The following is a 19,185-nucleotide window of genomic DNA, read 5'->3' as shown; positions in this document are numbered from 1 at the left end:
TATCATAGTACATTTCCTCGACTTTACACGCTGAAAATCATCCAACAGCTCATTATCAGTTTCGTCTTCTTCTTGGTACTCATCAAGTAGGCGGAGTCTTCGATTTTCATCAGCCGTGTAGTTTCCCCTTATCCCGTGAATTAGCTCAAAATAAAAATAAGTAAAATTTTTCATTCTTCGAGTTAACATCGATTTACAAAACAATGGGAAATGAGGTCCACCAAACGAGTCACTATCAGCCCTTGAATGAATGTATCGTTCGATACCGTGCTGCAAATCTGACGCAAGCGATGCGCCGAAGGACTTAAAGAGGTAAATTACTGTTGTTCACTGACATTAACATCCAACAAAGGTGATAGTTGCCAAAAAATATTCAATGCGTCGTTTTTTCAGCTGGATTTCCGAATCGCAGCACTCGTCACTTAACAATTGTCCGTTTACTGACTCCTCCTTCAAAATGGCAGTATGGCTGGGAATATCTTCGTAAAATACCCCTCTGAAACATGCTTACATTTTCTGAAATGATAGACTGAACTTCACCATTTCATAAAATGTGTATCTGGTCAAACGGGTGCGAAAGGGCACGCAAAGACCATACACTGCAAATGACGCACGAGTTAGAAAATAAGAGGTCCTGAGTATAAAGTCCTAAACCACCCTGTTTCGACCGAAAGTATCCAGTGCGAAGGGATGCTATTGTTTTCACCATAGCATAAAGAGTACAAGGCGCAGAAAAGCACTAGAAATGAAAACTGGTCTTGATTCAAGCTCAATCGGATAGATGATGGGATTTATTGGTCAGCTTATGGAGAAAAGAACAAGAGGCCGAGGAAGTAAGTCTTTACAGTTCGCCGATTGGTTATGTAAATTTCAACCAATCGAAAGAATAGTACGATTTCAAACAGAACTCCTAGAGACGTCCCACAGAATCGCCCGACTGGAAGAACTGTGTTTGGAAGTCGACCTTGCGGGGATTGCATTAAAATTGTATTTCCTTCCCCGTTTTCCAGTGATCGAAACTGTAGCAGCTGGAACCAATGTGTCTATGGCCCACGGTTTATAGCTAATAAGTTGAATTGAATTAACTGGGAGTTGTTGCAGTTATGTTCAGCAGAGTATACGGTACATCTATTATCATGCACAACATCCATTAGTTAAGTAATGAATGAATATGATGTCCACCACTAGAACAGGTGTCTAACCGTTTCCGAAAGTGCTTCGATAACTAAGAGCATTGTACTAGTTGTATACGCTGAACTGCGATCCGAGCACCGATGCTTTCGCAGACGACAGCATCCAGACTGTTACACGAACTGACTGATAACAGAAAAAATTCAGTGTCAAGGCGCACAAGCGATGAACAGCACACGAGTCAGTCGTTGTGTCTGTTCTCTGAAATGGGCGGTCACACAATCAATTTTTCGTCAACACACAAGACCAGAGAACTGTTCAGTCCTAATTAGAGAGTACGCACACAAGAATCTCACAAATTGACTTTGGTCTTAACCTACTGAGGATTCTCATTTCGGGAACATGGGCTATCATTCACAATGACAGTACCGTACAACGATATCTCGTGAGGAACAGGGGTCTGATTCTTATTGGGTTCACTTGTTTCAGTACTCTATGCACCATACAAAGTTACAGGCAACCGAAAGGCGGATCATGGAGTACGAAAGACATGTCTGTTCTGGTCCCAAAACTGTGCTGCGATCAAGGACGCCCGAAAGTATCTCGACAGTAGCTCACCAAGTCTTAGCTGAGGGGTAGTGTGCACGCTTGAAGGACATTAGAGTGCCCAAAGCCGGCCTAACCAAATACGAGTAACCACCATGTGTGGAGGCCTTTGTCATTAGCTCTCACCATGTCTCAGTCATAAAGATGAACCGGTGTCGTCCGTCTGGACAGGGTTGGCATCAGTGCTTGGTTATCAGATCATGGATAACAATAGGAGAACATTGGTTGGACCACTACCTGTTTCTTTTCAGATTGCATTGAGCTCCGTGTCAGATGTGACAACCGGTCGCGACCATAAAATGTCAATTGTAGACACTGTCTTTATAGGATGCTTGTATGATTCAGTGTTTACTCGCTTCCCTGTCTCGTTTTTTTCACTTACAAGCTCGTCTTGACTGTGCTAGTGAAAGGCTATAATCATAAACTTGATATTTTAATTCCATTTCAAGGACTTGAAGATGAAGATTATGAAAAATCGCAAAGCACTATCTGATGAAACACAAAGATAACTAATCTTAGCACTGTGTTCAATATTGCACTCCTTACTGATAACGACGACAATGAAAGGGATATGCTCTTGGACTTGGAAAGTCACGGAAACACAGCAAACTACATAGAAGTGCCACCAAATTACCACCAAGCGGAAATTAAGAGCACGATTATGTCAACCCAGTTCATTTTGACAACCATGAACCATGTTCGATAGTCTGGAAAGCGATAGCCTATGACAGCGGGTAGGTAGAAGGGGTATGAAAAACCATTTTAGCAGTCTACTGTTTGGTCACGAATGGGTAAATCGTCAAGTGCCACTTTCCTTCATCTGAGAGGTGTTATATTTGACAAACTTGAGTATACGTCAGACAGATTCTTTCTGAAATCCAGACGGAAAGACCAACTCACGAAAAACCTCCACATGCTCCCTCCAAACTATCAAGTAACACCAAATCCTCACAGGCCGGACAGGAAGTCTCTAGCAGACCCACTAATGGGGTGAAAACCGTGAGAATCTAATAATCCTGTCAACTCAATAACATAGAAACGTCACAGCAACCAGGACATAGAACATTGAAATTGACAACATGGTATCCGGTATCAGTTTTGGCGACTTCCGCCAGGACACTCAAGGGTAGGAGCAGTCGTCTATGAAGTGTGCGTGAGAGCCGAGATTTGGGCTTACCATGCTGAAGGAGCAATATCTTTGGGCAAAGCAGAATTGCAGAAGCACGTCCTGGACGTTAGATTCAGAGCTCCCTAACACATTTTACCATGTCCTCGAACCTAGACCGGAAGCTAAGCGAACACGCCTGACCACACTATCTCCACACGAAACCGATGCAAGTCCTTCCCGGGCTTACGTCCAGCAAATTAGGTTTTCAAGGATGGAATATCAAATAGCCTGTGTGTGCCAGCTAGTCACTTACGCAGCCTACTGGCCGGTTCCGCAGATAACCAGACAGAAATCCGAAGTAGTCAGCCAGTGGTGTTTGGTAGGACTGTCGCCTAGAACGGATTACTAAGTTATTGTTCCCCATTTTTCGGCTAAACACATATGTGGGCATGAATTCTTTCTGTGGTGCAAGAAGCTGCTTGTGATCAAATCCATCTCTACCTCTAATTTTGGTCATTTAAACTCGGATCGTAAAAATCCGCCCACCCATAAATACTCACGTCTCATTCGGTTTCTGCTTGCCAGCTTAGCTTCAAATATAGTTCCTTACGGGATTCGGCCTTCTGTGCCATGTATGATGGGGCATTGACTCGACCGGCTGAGGGCAATGAAGAATACACGAAACAGAAGAAACAACAAGTTCGAAATTGCTCTGCAGGTACTTCACCCCGTAGAGAACTTTTATGGCCACAGAGGGTCAGTATTTATTAGTAATGATGATGTCTTTTGGACTTCGTGGCAATTAAATACCCTCGGTAAGCACTAGTGTCCTGTCACAATGACGACTCGCCAAAAACCTATCAACGGAGGCACGTCATTTTTTCGAGAAAACAAAACAAGTCACAGAAATACATTCGTAGTCTAGTCATAATAACCATCTATTTGTGCATTAGAAACACAAAGTACCGACAAGGACGAGGCCGAAAGTCACCGTGTTCCTATGGTAAAACCATACAGTGATTATTCAGAATGGTTGTGCACTGCAACACTCACAATGCCTTAGCTCCTGAGCAAAAAGTCAGCAACGTGCCAAGGTAATTCAACTGTCGTTTGTGGTTTAAAACAGAGGCAAGGTGAGTGCACTACGGCCTACGAATGAGAACAAATCGGAAAGCACTAAGACAAAAGGACAGTCAGTGGTAGAACTTCTCCGGCTTCCGGGCCCACAACTGACAACGCTGCTCTCGATGACTTGGCCATTTGGCTGAAAACCTGTAAAGGGTGAGAAACAAAAGGAACGTTATTACGTACGTCTTTCATTAAATGCAAACAAAAGAATAGCTCCTTATGGTGTAACTACCCATCAAATTAAACGTCAACAAGTTTTTCACCCAGGGTAGTGAACATCAGGAAAGTAACTCTAATAAACCAATACGTTGAACGAATTGGGGTGTGATCAGAACGGGTGGAGTTGAATTTCGACCGAACCTAAATATGGGATTAAAAGTTCCGGAGAATTTTGATTCGAAAGATATGCGACCATCTACAAGTAATGCGTGTTCAAAACTGGCCCCTTGAACTGAGATGCTGCTCAAACCACTCAACGAAAAACGTATTCGGTCAAGTTCTATTGATGAAAGTTAACTTCCTGTTCTCTAACGGTAGCTTCATCGGTCATTACCAGAAGTTTTAGACTTCACAAGCGGGTACCAAGGTTAATCCGCAGGCCAAGACAACTTCGGTTCCTTGAACGTGACTTGTTGGATTGAGAACAAAATAAGGTAATGAAAGGTATTATTAGGTCAAGGCAAAAACTGGTTAGACGACTGAGGACTGCTTTCCTTCGTCAAATGAGTTGCCGAAATCAAAGCATATATTTATACGCTTCCGGACGATCCCTGAAGACAGTCCACATCTTCTGCTAGTTTGTATGAGAACAAAACTTGAATAGCATTTGCACTCTACCAGAGTGTACTAAAAAAAGAACGATCGCACTTCTCCAGAGGAAAGCCTAAGCACGGATCTTGCAGCGGGAAAACTGCCGGTGTGGAAGTAGAGTCTGTACCTACAGCTGGACTAACAAGAACCACAGACAGAACCACTTTGGTCTTAGTAATGAAACCACTCTACGCGGGACAACTTCACCAAACAGACAAACATTCATGTTCCACCTCAAGTACACGTAAGAGATAAAGCATGACTTGCCCCATTAAGTTGTTCCAACGTGACCTTGTCTACAGCAGCAGTACGATCTTCTGGGCTCTGGTACATATGTCCTGGCTTTGAAACTTGCACAGCTAGGTCGGTAGCCAAAGTCAGGGGACTTTCGAACGACATCAGGATGTCGGCTTTCCGTAATGCTCTGGAAATGATACAAAAACCGTAAAAACGAGTGCAGGCAGATCGACAACGCAATTGTTCAAAAAGTGAAAATAATTAGCATAATTAGCATTAGATGATACCCGAACACTCGAATTAATAGTTCGAAGGTTGGAGCGTCAAGTTTGCCACTAACAGAGAAAAATATTTCACGTTGGAAGCGAAGAATTAAACGAGAGACTCAACCAAATATTAGTTACATCTCCTGTCTACCAGCTACCTGATAACCACCGTTTATGCTTGAGGCATAGTACGTGCTCACGGAGGGTACAGAGGCTTTTTGGACCTGGTATAATTAAACATCAACGTGAATCTTAATTTATTTGGAGTACCCTTTGCGCTTGGTTCCTCGGACTGAAGAAGTTCAGAAAAACGGTATTGAGTTCGCTGTGTATCTAAAAACGCGGTAAACGCTTAGCAGAGCCCTCAATAAGCTCGCCATTCGATGCTTAAGCAGACCGAAATGCCAAAAACCAAAACCTCAGCTTTCCACAATATTACGGGGGACGCATCCAAACGAACAATTCTGTTGGTTTTTGTCTCCCTAAAGCTTTATCATCGTGGCCTATCGTTAACACCCGTTTGGATCGTAGCACTCTTGGTCGTTTCATCGCATACCATCCATTTGACAATCACCATCTAGTACAAGTCTTACCAAGGCTATGAGGGGACTGTCTGATCGATGGACAAATAACCGGGAGGTCACACGATTCAGAGGCATCACAGCGTTAAGTTTCTTCACTTTTTATGCCGAATGACTGGAGAGCTGTTACTGCATAGGAATGCCCAACTATATGAAATTTCCCCACGTCCAAATTGGCTTTCCAGCCAACGATATTTAGGCCGAGCAAGGGCCAGACACAGTTTTATTTTCTGGCGATAAAATTTATCGTAAGTGTAGCCACCTAAGTCGTTCGGATCCTTATGGAAGATCTGTGGCAATGGTTTGACGGGAAGGAATAACATAACTTGGGCTATTTATCTAACCTGAAGGCCACATAAATGGATCACGTGTATCGTCAAGCTAAGAAATACATGTGGGAACGACACGATAATGGACCAAGCGGTTTAGAAAGCACGAGTCTAGCAGAAAAAAACGAGACATTAGTCGTCAAGGTAGGTTGTGTGATTCTGCTCAGAATCACAAGGGTTAATGCATTTACCTCAGATCCACAACGACTTGAGCTATCAATGAACTGACTCTGTGAGAACTTCAGACACGATCGGATAAAGATGGCTTGAAGTGAAAACCCCCAGAAAGTGTTTCAACCGCTGTCTCTACAGAAAAGCCATTCAGAGTTAAAACTGCTATTCCTTCTATCTACATAACAAACATATAACGCGGGTCGATTCAAGCAGATCACTTACTTCGCTCTAGCCAACTCTTCAGTCGTAAACTTGGCTGCTCGGATTGCACTCACAATGTTGAAGAGGCGTCCTTCCACTGCCTGAGCTGTTGGGCCAGATACGCTGACACCAAAGAGGCCATCTCCCGTGTATGCCTTATGAAAGGCGACAGCTTCAACTCCGTCATCAATATTTCCAGGCGCTAAGTGAGTTTGTGTCTGACCGTGGGAGTATGCGACCCGTCCGATGGCGCCAGTGAGAAGGCTGGCAGCCAAATCAAAAGCCGTCTCATTGGAACTGCTGAACTTCTGAACCAGGCGTGGGCCAGGCTAGATTCGCTGTTACGCTGGATGCTGCAGCCAGGTCACGACGTATGTCACCTAGAGCATTCGGTGCAAAGAAGGAAAAACCTTCGTCAAAGGAACAGATGGCTATCTAAATGCTAGAGTGGACAAGGCTAAACCAAGGTGACCGAGCAATGTCTCACATGTATGTACATCTTTGTATTTGATAATTATAACAGACTGGACAAAACATGATGAATGGAAGTTAACGTGGTAGGATTGACCGGGATGGAAACAAAACGCAACGTGAACGATGGTTGCAGCGTTTGCTTTGGTGCAGAAAGAATTAAGGGACAAGAATGGGAGATACACATTCTCGACACAGCCTGAGTTGGTCATCGCATACAATATCTTCAGCCATAAACACCGGTTCTCTATCGGTCCAAGATTAGAGCAGATAAAAACTCGCCACATCTAGACACATTGCTACTTTTGTCAATTCGTACCCGGAATTTTACAGGACACATGCTTTGTTTGACAGTCATCAACACCATTGACAGTGATACAACAGTGGAAAATCATGGTCCAGAAACGTCACGCAATCATGTCCCGGTTAATAAAATTTAGTAGTCCACGAAGCAAGGACTCCTCACAGGGAACAAGTCAAATGATGCTAGTTAAGGGGCGGTGTCTTTTGGAACGATGGAGATAATAAGTTAAGTGCTTCAATTTCGATAGTGATACAACCATACACCGAACCTAGCGCATTAATAGTGTGAACTTTCTGTAAATCACCTGCGATATAACAAAGTTCCCCTCATAATGACACCGTCACCATGACAAAAGTCAAGAAAACTCAAGTATGAAGCCACAACTTCACAAACATTAGTTGGGACTGTACCAGGCTCTCATTTGGGTCCAAGCTGGTAAGCGGCCTCACTGTGAACATTTCCAACCCGCTGCGATCATCCAGTCTGGAGTGCAGCTTCTCTAGAGCTGCGATAACACATAACCACATTGAAAGTTCGACAAGTAATGACACTATTGTACATGGGCGTAGATCACCAACTGACATTCCAGTTCAAGGTTTTGTGTTATAACGATCTTTAGAAATTGAACTCACGATTTCAAAATTTTATACCTAGCCCGGGAGCAACTACCTTCAACAGAGACCAGCATAGAAATGACACTCGTTTGGCTTATGGATTATATTTTGTCAGTAAGCTCTCCGTCAGAAGAGACTGACCCGCAGAATAAAATCGTTCAGCTGTAGTACACTTTCGATGCCTAACTGCCATGCCACCCGTAGGAGGCACGAGGGCTGGGATACAGCTAGGTTGCCAAAGCCTAGAGAGAGGAGGTCGAGAGGCGGAGGTCGGGTTCAAACCACGGATCTTGCAGTCAGCAAATTCGCGCTCTAAACACTGAACCGTCTCGCCCCCCTCTCGACCCGCATAATAGGTCAATTTCGATCGGAGTCCCATTTCTCTTCCTGACCGGTTGCGGGAGCGAAACTTAGTACAGAAAAGCTGTCTCGAATGAGCGAGGATTCTTAGTGACACAGTGAACTTCCTGGAGTGGGGATGGTACCAATTGCTATAGCTGATTCCACAAGTGTGTACGCCTTCACACTTGGAAATGGGCGAGTGCACACAAGACAGGCGACAAAGAAAATGTTCCCAGTAGTAGTTATATCTTTGACGTTCACAGAAATTAGACCTGCTATGAAGGCAAGGGCTCTGGTTCGCCAATACGCCGAAACATGTCAATTTATCAACAAGCTATGGGCCGAGGAGGCGTAAAATAGAAAGTTTATTTGAATGTGTCACATGTAAGATGTAAGAGGAAAGACATTCAATACCAAAGATAATAAGTAAGCGACTAACCTCCGACAAATCCATGAACTTTCCCCACTTTTTCAGGAACCGTTTTGGGGGCACGAACCTTCAGGCCACCCTTGATGTGGCGCAATAATTCAAGGCCATCTTGATCTGATTCATGTCCAACCAAAGCGATGGTGGTGTTGGCGGGAGTGAAAAAGTACTGATGAAATTTCTCGATCTGATCGATGGTATAGGAGCCCACTCGGTCAGCTGGGGCAAAGAGAGAGTACCCAAGACCAGACCCGAGCGGGTTTAAGCCAAAAGCAGCCTCATGGAGTAATTCCATGGCAACTGTGGAAAAAGGACAGACATAGATAAAGGCTGTTTTCACACAAACGAAAGCACAAATTAGTGTTCATTGGTGAGAAGATTCCGCATAATTAATTTGTCTTACTGAGGCTATATTTTCCAACAACATAACCGGCCACCCCTTTAAATTTAGTGCGTAATCAGTGTGATCCAAATAAAATTTCCGGCAGAAAGCAATAAACGCGAACGACTTATGCTGTAATTTCACGCAGCTTCGTGGCGAGGAAGCCGCGGATGATCGGCATCTTAACAGTATGAACTAAGTTAACGCAATTTCGAAAACACGCAATTAAATTTAGGGAGCGTGTGCAACCTCCGGGCTGAAGGATTAACTGCGCGGGATACCAACGAAGAGGATAGACGTCGGTGTCGGGTGTTATTTTCACTACTGGCGAAGGACAAGTAGTGCAAGATTAGTAGTACTATGGGGTAGGTCGCATGCACCGCAACATCCATAGCAAGGAAGAACTATTTCAAGTCAACCTTAGCTGTATTGGTTTCTTTTTTACTTTGCAAGAAGAGTACTGATATTCTATGACCGGTAACCGACAAACTTACCCGTGTATAACATCAGGAAGTTTGATGTGGTGACGTGAATAACAATGATCCCACAAGTGGTTGGCGCACTAACTTTCGAGCAGCAACAAAATTTCAGAGGTCGCGACGGTAGTTTTAACGCTCCTCTTCACCTTTGCAAGAAAAACAGACCGGGTATAGATCATTCGTTCCGGTTGGTCACTTTCGTGCCGAATAATTTCATCCATTTGATATAGCCCAGCCACTGCTCCAACTTTCAAGAAGCTCGATTGGGATGCTCGATTGTTTAGAAATTCCGAGATGTGCGGACCGGAGTGAACTCATAAGGTGCAAAACAATCTCACCTGTGACAGTATTAAACAGGCGTTGTGGCGAAAAGTGCTCCTACTTGTATCAAGGAAGGGTGAATTTTACTCCAAGGCGGTTTTTGGATCAAATCGGACGCGGGGTATTTCGTCGCATCATTTTAGCACATTGAACACATTCTTCCAGGAAGGTATTGTTCACCGAACTTTTGTTCATATGAACTATATCCAACTTCGGAAGAAAAACTCTCACAGGAAGGCCTTTTTTCTTATTCTTATCCCCCCAAAGGGGCGGTGGCTTCCATTGACTCTTTCTAGTGCCATATGATGTAAACAGCAATGGAGCAATGAAGCACGAGGGCTGGGATACTGCCAGGTTGCCCAAGCCTAGACAGGGGAAGTCGAGATGCAAAGGTCGGGTTCGAACCACGGACCTTCCGGTCAGTGAATCCGCGCCCCAACCACTTGAACCATCTCGCAGCGTGGTGCAGAAGTTTAACATGTCTTTTACCACAACTAGCTAACACCGCCGAGCTGGTTTTTGGAAATTCATCAATAGTTCTTAGTGGTACGTCACCTCCTTCTTGAGTTCGAGAGGGCCCAGTGGTTAAGGCGCCAACTTACGGACTAGAAGGTTCGTAGGTCGAACCTGACATCTGTATCGCTACTTCTCCTGTCAAAGTTTTGACAATCTGACAGGATCTCGGCCCTCGTGCTTTCTTCGGGTGGCATGGCAACTAAGCACTGAAGGAGTGCCACAGCTGGACCGTTACGCCGTTCTCCACACATTTAAATACAACTTTCAACACCGATACCAACAGTAGGAACATTTGCTTTGTAGATGTCCAGACAATTTTTTTCTAAAGTCGGGACCATACATTTGATGCCTGAAATGTTCCAGTGTTCACTTTTAGAACAATCTGCACAGCTTTCTCGTACAAAACGCTATCTTTGAGAGGTATCTCCACATGAATCTGCTTCACAATTTGAAACCATTGAAGAGTTGTATGGCTGATATCCTGGAAGTCTTGATTGAATTCGATATGGAGGTGGCTTGCTGACAAGCTACTTTCAATGGGCTGCTGAATTAGTTCCCTATGAGCTAGGACCTCAAACGCTTCTCTATTGTACGAGGTAATTTCATCCCCTCAGTGGAAATCGATACACCATGAACATAAAACTGATGGGCGAACTAAACTGTAGTGGATTCTATTCGATTCACTCACAGTCCGTCAGTGATTGAAATCATCTTGTTTACTGACGCAGAAGAAACCGAGTAGTTGCTGTCTTCGTTGGCCTTTGGTTCTAGGAAGGACCTCTGATGAAGCTGTCTGGGCTGGCTTTGTGTTCATCAGTTGAGTCACTGGCAGTGAAGTGCACCTTTCGATACAGTGAGCATGTATGCAAGCCACATAGGTTGTGTCAAAATATTGTTGGTACCACAGTAAAACACTACTGTTCAGCTGTTTGATTGGCTGATTGTACCCGCGTTAACAACAAAATGAACTCAGGTCCCTAACTAATCAAGCACCTCCAACATAACTTACATCGACACTGTCACTGCATACAAAAACAGAGGATAGTAGATATGACGAAACCAAACGGTAAAATATTTATCACATCGACTATCCTACCAAACCGGACAACTGAAATTCAAGCAGTTCCCGATAGTACTGCCAATTGATTCAGGATGAATGCACGAAACTTCTCGAATCATCGCCAGATTAAATTATTAAACTCATTCGCTTTCATCTCACTATGTACGACACACTCACGATCATCCAACCTGTCGATCTACTGGTTTACTCATACTAAAATGGACTTGTACAGTGTGCTTCAAAGGATAGAGCGAAATAGCTCAGCCACGAATCCGCTTGTATTGCCAGAAATAGACTGCCCTCCAAGTGAGGAGCTTTCAACAGGAGCAGCCTGGTTAGTCATGTTCAAAGTCATCTTTTGCGCATACTCAATATTACGGTTCTGGCTCCTCAGAAGGAGCCATTGATTCAGCATTTACGGTTAACTAATTATATACATTGGATAACGTTGCTCTCAGTGGGGTTGTTCAGGTTCAGTTCCAAGGTGAGTTGATGCGCTTTGATCAACATTGCTTGGCAGAAAATCAGCAGTTTCTGACTTCAAAGGAGTACCAGCATGGTGAACATGGTCAACCTGGAAGCCTGTTTCAAAGATATGTTGTGCGATCAATGACCTCCAGTTCAATATTGCCACTAATGATGCTGACCCGTTGCGCTGTAAGGTCCGTGGGAACCGATTTTAATTAGGTTCTGATATCGTCGATCGGTTCAGCCGATTTAAGCATCATCACAACTGCAACTGAACTTATAAATGACATGCAAGGTAAAATGATCATTCAAACTCTCATCATCATCATCATTGTCAGTTGTAGTAACCGCGTGGTCGTCGTACAGTGGTTGTAGCTGCCGTAGTAGGTAGCTGCGTATTTCAGGCGGGAGATGATAAATTGGTCATTCAAACTCTGGGACCTATTTTGAAACAATTTCCCGGGTTATCAAGACCAGGCACAACTGAGCTGATCCTCGAGTGCGGCTTAAGGTGAACTGAAGTCTCTGCTTGCTTGGTGGTGTTTAAGGCATGATCGCCTCTGAAGTGTAAACACATCCATCTTTTTCTCCATTACTGCGGTGGCCACATTGGGTAGAAGGTGTGGCTTGCTACGTAAGGTACTGAACTTTTCTGGGTAGACATTTGCCAACAGAGTCCTTTTCCACAAATTTATATTGGTTGGTTGACCAGTTTTACACGTAAGTTCATCCTTGTGAAACAGCGTTTCGGTTAAGTCTAGCTTGCATGTCGTCGCAGGAACTGTATTGAAATGAAGATACTGGCCACTCCAAACAGTGTCACCATGGTCAGTGCATAGCAAACTCGCGTCCGGATGCCCGGTATGCATGTAGTATGTTGTACAGTAAAGAAAACTAAACCATAGAGAATAATGTTGGTAGTTCAGGTAGCGTAGATAGTCGTTGGTTTGTTCGCTGAGCTGGACAATTTGATGCCACCATAGTAGTTCAGGTAGCGTAGATAGTCGTTGGTTTGTTCGCTGAGCTGGACAATTTGATTGCCACCATTACAGACAGATTCAGTGTCCCAGAACCCACACTAACGAGTCTGTCTTCAACAACAAGGCAAGCTGTTTAGGACTCAACGAGGAACTATACCATTCCACAAAACTGGGGAGTGGGAAGCAGCCTGTCATAGAAATCACGGACAACCAATCGAAGTCGTTCTGTGTTTCTCATTTGCTCGACAATTGGTTGTTGCGTCTTAATTAGTGGGAGTCAAGTACGATCACCCTCAAGTTTATCCAGCAAACAACACAATCAACGGAAAAGACGTTACGATGTTTTGTGTTACTGGTCAATTACGGCGGCAGCATGTAGTCACGTTTCCAAGAAACTTGAGAGAAGGAACTCCTAAATGGAATATACTTTACATCAGTAAGTGTCTACCTCAGATGAATGTAAAAATCCTAAGAAAGTGCGACTCAAATTCTCTCCTTAAACAATCCTGATGGTTCACTTTTTTCCAAGGGGACTTATACACGTAAACATATATTACTAGCAAACAATATCCCTTCTGTTCATGTGGCAGGGTATTCACTAGATAGTAACCGGATTACAGCAGGAAGTCTACACGAATCAGCAAGAATATATACAACGGAACGTCAATGAACGATAACGCACGTGCGGGTAAATGTCGGCGATTCAACAGGTCGATATCTTTCTTCATCAGTTTGTTTGCAATGGATTTGAGTTCCCAATGGTAGAATACCGAACCCGTAGCCAGCTCAGCGAGTATAGAGCCGGCTCGTGAAACAAGGTTTGGTGCCACGTCCACAGTGTAGATCATATGTTCCCGAGTGGTGGTGGAGCTAGAGTAAATGAAGTCAAAATGTATGTCAAGAACAGAGTGAGATTCAATGAGTAGTGGATTGGGGGATGAGGCATGAGTGAATATGACGTTACCGTGGTGTCTTTCTCCGCTAAGAATCTGTGACCACTGACAAAATTCAAACCCAAGGGGGCACAGTAACTACGCCTCTAATTGAAACACCATAACTGAGTTGATGTAGGAAAGTGTATAAACGGTAGTTATGAAGATCGAGGCCCTCTTCTGGCCAACCTTTGATCAACCAGCAGTTCAAGATTTGGACCGCTTGGATTTAACTAACTACCGCATGGACTAGTTTTATCTAGCACCAAAAACATCGACACACACGGCTTACTAAACTCAGACGCGTGTAGCGCCTTGAGCGGTAAAAAAGCGAAAAAAATAAGATAATCCCAAAAACTATAATTTTGTTCTTCCAGAGGGACCATCACTAAAAAGGCCATTTCAGCCAACGTCTAAAGGCGCATTTCAATGGCGAGCTATCAGAGGAAACACGTTCAACCAGTCCCTTTGGTAAAGCCCCTCAGAATGAAACAAATACAAACGGCTAAATCCAGTGAAACAGACCTCGAAACTCATATTGAAGTGGTTTTCCAAAAATTGGTAGGCAGGTAAGATTCGGCACAAATACCTCCAAACATTTGGGGCGCAGTTTATTTTGTATCCGGTACTCGAGGATCTTCCAGGTGATCATGAGAAAAAAGTTTAGCACGGTAATTCCCAAACTTTTAATAGTAAACCAATCTATGATGATGATAATTACTAGTATTATTATAATCGCTCAGCCGTAACACCTTTTCGGTGCCTAGCTGCCATGCCAACCGAAGGAAGCACGATGGATGGGATACTGTCACGTTGCCCAAGCCCGGATAGAAGTCGAGATGCAGAAGTCAGGTTCGGACCACGGACTTTCCGGTCAGTAAATTCGCAATCTAATCACTGAGCCATCAGGTAGTAGTAATCAATATAGTCTTGAAAGTAAGGACGATGTTTACCTCCTGAAACACCACACATTTGTCCTGTGTTATCCGTATATGTGAACTAACTTGCATACAATAAATTTTCCGACTCATAGTTGGGGACCGCCATGACGCCAATCATAGCAATGAACGCAAAATGAGGTCAACATTTTCATGGCTTCAATCGTCTGGGATAAAGCAACATCCATCTTACGTCTCGTACGCAGAACTCAACACGGTGAGAACAAGCCATTTCATAGAGCATCACCGCAAGACCGCATCAATATCTGGTCGAAAAGTGAATTACGAACGCAGCTGATCAGCGTGCTGGATTAGTTTGTGGAAAGATGAATTAGGCCAAACAAGGGCAGAACACCATCGGATTCAACCAAAATCCACACGTGTCGAAGCTTTTACGGGAAACTTTTACGGGACACGCCCTCCTTTCTGCCGTGGGACTGTGTTCATTACCTCACAGGGCGGACCATAAGTCAGCATGGCTAACGTAGCATCAAAGCTATTCGCACATCAACATGTACGAACATGGGACTTTTGGCCCCAGAGAGTTTCATTGTTTTTTTAGCTACGCCAGCTACTTGCGACAATGCTTACGCCAACGTTTACCAAAACATTGAAAGAGATCAAGCAATCGACGGAGGATACAATCCACGTGCCACCTCGGTCATACATTCCATGGGGCTCATCTCACGAGTGAATAGCCTTCCCTGTTCCATAATTCCATTGAAAAGTAAACTATTTTATAGCCATACCCAGTAGTCTCAATTCGAGCAGCCTTACTCGCGATCCAATAAGCTGGCCTTTTCGCTTATTCGTTATCAGGTAGTTAAGTCAGACGACCTATTGTTATGCACCGCCCGCAACGCTTTTTTCAAGCTTCATCCCCTTGTCCCTCGAAGTTGGCTCCACAACCAAAGAAAGGAAGAATTGAACCCATACCTGACACCAGGCGGCGGCGGGTAGGATGGATGGAGCAATCTTGCGGGTCTTGTACGCTGGTCTGGGGTATAAGCCGAAGCGACAGAGGCAAATATCAAAACACGTAGAAAAGTCTTTGATATCTTTCAGCAATTTACAGAGGAATAACAGCAAATACAACCGACAGAAACTAGTAAGCGAGAAACAACTCACGTGACACGCGCCCCCATCTGCTGAAGGTGCCTCGTCATGTTCACGGCACTGTGATCAAATGTGGATAGGCCACAAGAGCGGCGTATGAGGTGCGTTATCCCCCGATCCTTACCCTCGCGTTCGTATCGAGATCCAGCATTGAATACAATTGCCACACGGGAATAGCAGGGCCAGAGGGATGGTTGGGAGATGCAAGCCAACTGTCAAGAAGCAGGGTAAGAATTAAGTAAGTTCCAGATAAACACAGCGGAAGTTATCAAGCTACCTGCTCAAACTTCGGATGACGAAATATGACCCGCACCAAAGACAGTGCTGATTTTAGAGGCATCAAGGGCGATCCACGCGAAAACTGGAGGCTGCAGAGCTTACCGTTTGGAGCTGGCATCGCCGGTAACAGGCAATAACAAGTTTGATAAAATAACTAATGAGCGGAATCAACTATCGATTTTATTCCCAGCGGCTGGCCGAAGCGGCCATCTTCCTGGATGGGGACCCCGAGACGGGCCACATCAGCAGTTAGAGACATTGCCCAGCCGTGCTCTCAGTGGCGCTCATGTACCCAAGTTATTAACTTCAATGTATAGCTTCCTTCCACACCCCTTACTTAACAGTCCACTGATACTCGCGCCAATTCATCAGCTGCCGCCTCCAATCCGCACCTAGCTACCCCACCTCCCTAAATCACCGGTGAACGAAACTGTGGTAGCTACAACTGTACGACAAGTATGCGGTTCTTACAGCTGAAAATGATGATGAATGATTCACCGTCAGAAAATGGGGGTCTTCCCAGGTGAACACGTACCAGGAAAGTAAACGCTGTCTAGCGTCAACACAGCAACTTCAGAAAAACCAAACTCTGCAAAAACCCATCACTCTCAACCTCGAAAACCGGCCGATTCACATGGGCCATGATAAACTGGGAACGGAGATCAGTGCAGCATCGAGCGACCGCCATTTTGGTTGGTTTATGTGTAAGTATTGGTGATACACAACCATGGTTCAGGAGATTACTTTGTTTTTCATCTGCAGAAATTGTCCTGAACCTATCAACTTTACCCCGGTGGTTTCATATAATACATAATACAGTGACCCAACGAATATTTGTTCAAGTCAGTGGCTTAAAGTACCAAGTACTAGGTTACCTAAAAGTACCGAAAAAACAAAATTTACCTGGAAGCCTTCTTCACTAGTTGAAAGCTGGGGTGATGGGACGGTGGAAGGTTTGGCTGCGGCAGAAGTAACTGCGCTACGCACATGGTAACCGGCCTGGCAGAGCTTAGCGTGCTAAAAGATCCAAGGGGGCAATGATAGTAGGAAATTGACCACAAACCCTAAACATTGAGGTTAGACTGGACTCAGCGGCTGGACGCGAACTCAGCGGAGGACCAAGGTGACATCTCACACCTAATTGGACGCATTGTTTCAGGGTCACAGATTCACTTTCATGGGCTAAATCGCAGGATTCAGGTTTTCGACAGGGTGTTCTTGTCTCTCAGCGAATTCCGTTCGTGTGAAAGGCGCAAGCAGAAAAGGAGGGGTCTGACCCACGCGGTACTTTCGAATTGGTTTCGATTTAGCTCGTGCAAATTTGTGCAAGAGTTCTCTCCTTCCTTACAGAGTTAATGTGCACCAACTTACTCTCCATCATGAGCCATCGACGGACCACAGCAGATGTTGACAAAAGGGATGCCCATCGAATGTAAAACGTGAAATGCCGTATCGTCCTTGCCAGGCCTGGTGGCCGATCTAAACTCATGGCCAGCCCGATGCCATTTACGGACTGTCCTTCTCCTGAAAGCGCACCGACGAAACCAGCCGCTACTCCGGTTTGGTGTCTCTACAATTTAGACCCCTCGACTACCAGGCCTATCATGGGCGCAGCGTCCAAGGTATGTGGAACTATCGTCGCTCATTTCCCTAATGGCGATAAAGGTACACCGGTGAAGTCCTCACCCAGTTCACAAGTTCTAAGCTGGCTTGTGAGCTGTGCAGATGCCAGCTACAGATTCTACGAACAGATCAGCCACATCGGTTGTTTTAGACGTCAGCGACCGCTGCGAGAGCCGCACAAACGGTGACAGTGCGAAAATGCCGGCCTCCACCCCCGCTTCTTCAAGTGCGGTTTGTTCGACTATCGTCAGTCACGACCCCGGTGACTCGACATCACTGTGCCGGAAAATCTTACGTTCGCCAAGTTAACCATTCTCATGCTGGACGACCTGGAGCCCTTTCAAAAACAAAGTGAAGGCGACTGCGATCAAATGAAACACGCAACCTTGGCCAGATTCAAGGTGATGTCCTCTACGAAAACGGGTCTTTTGGAAGTGCTACTAAAAGAGCAGCTTCTGAGGGTATCATCCAACGCACAAACAACCCGACAGGGCTGCACCCTTGCCAGTGAAACCATACCAAAGCACCCAAGAAACAAACCAGACGCCTTTTCATCGCAAATCCTCAAACGACGACAAACCGGTCGTCTGAAACTTGGTATTATGCGAAGTACAGGCAGCAGCCCTCAAAATTGTCAACCTCGGGGGAAAGCTTCATCATTTAGGGGCAAGAAGCCCGCGCAAACCAGACTCTTACGGGGCAAAGTACGCTGTAAACAAAGAGCAGTTCTCGAAAACTCTAAGGCAGTAGACAAACAAGTAGGCTGCAGAAGCATCTTCGTAGCTCTGGACTCAAAACCGGCATACAGGCATTAAACTTGCTTGCCTCTCTGGTAGCTCACTGATCGGGTCTGTACATTTGGACGCAGCTGAGAGAGCTTTTAGGCGCTTGTCCACAAACGTTCTAAGTTTTTTCACCAGCCATCTTGCCCTCAACACTCGTCTGCAATCACACCTTCAGAAACCTGACCCACACCTGACGTGTTTGACGATAGTACCTCCAAAGAGCGCCACACCATTTTTCAAGCTGAATGAAAACGCGGGATGTCAGTTTGGGTTGCTCCCTATTTATTGCAACCATCGTGTCTGGTAGTTGTTTCGGAGGGGCCAATCTGGATGGGAAAGGTCGCATATAAATAGGGAGCAACCCAAACTGACATCCCGCGTTTTCATTCAGCTTGAAAAATGGTGTGGCGCTCTTTGGAGGTACCATCGTCAAACACGCCAGGTGTGGGTCAGGTTTCTGAAGGTGTGATTGCAGACGAGTGTTGAGGGCAAGATGGCTGGTGAAAAAACTTAGAACGTTTGTGGACAAGCGCCTAAAAGCTCTCTCAGCTGCGTCCAAATGTACAGACCCGATCAG

General features: G+C 45.0%; 1 protein-coding gene across 1 annotated transcript; it reads right to left on the bottom strand.

Annotated features, from left to right (window-relative positions):
• Window positions 1–3,761: 3,761 nt before the first annotated feature.
• Window positions 3,762–17,217, bottom strand: T265_15312 (hypothetical protein; the record flags this gene model as incomplete). The annotated part of the gene is made up of 8 exons (XM_009177522.1): window positions 3,762–4,117; window positions 5,075–5,207; window positions 6,593–6,868; window positions 6,917–6,951; window positions 8,770–9,029; window positions 13,618–13,805; window positions 15,934–16,133; window positions 17,104–17,217. Coding segments are annotated over 8 exons (1,302 nt in total), but the record flags the coding sequence as incomplete, so codon positions are not given.
• Between the last annotated feature and the right edge of the window lie 1,968 nt (window positions 17,218–19,185).

Source organism: Opisthorchis viverrini (genome assembly GCF_000715545.1).
Source record: "Opisthorchis viverrini unplaced genomic scaffold opera_v5_433, whole genome shotgun sequence".
NCBI classification, from domain to species: Eukaryota; Metazoa; Platyhelminthes; class Trematoda; order Opisthorchiida; family Opisthorchiidae; genus Opisthorchis; species Opisthorchis viverrini.
Note: the sequence above shows the minus strand (reverse complement) of the source record. Positions and strands in the feature narration are given on the sequence as shown.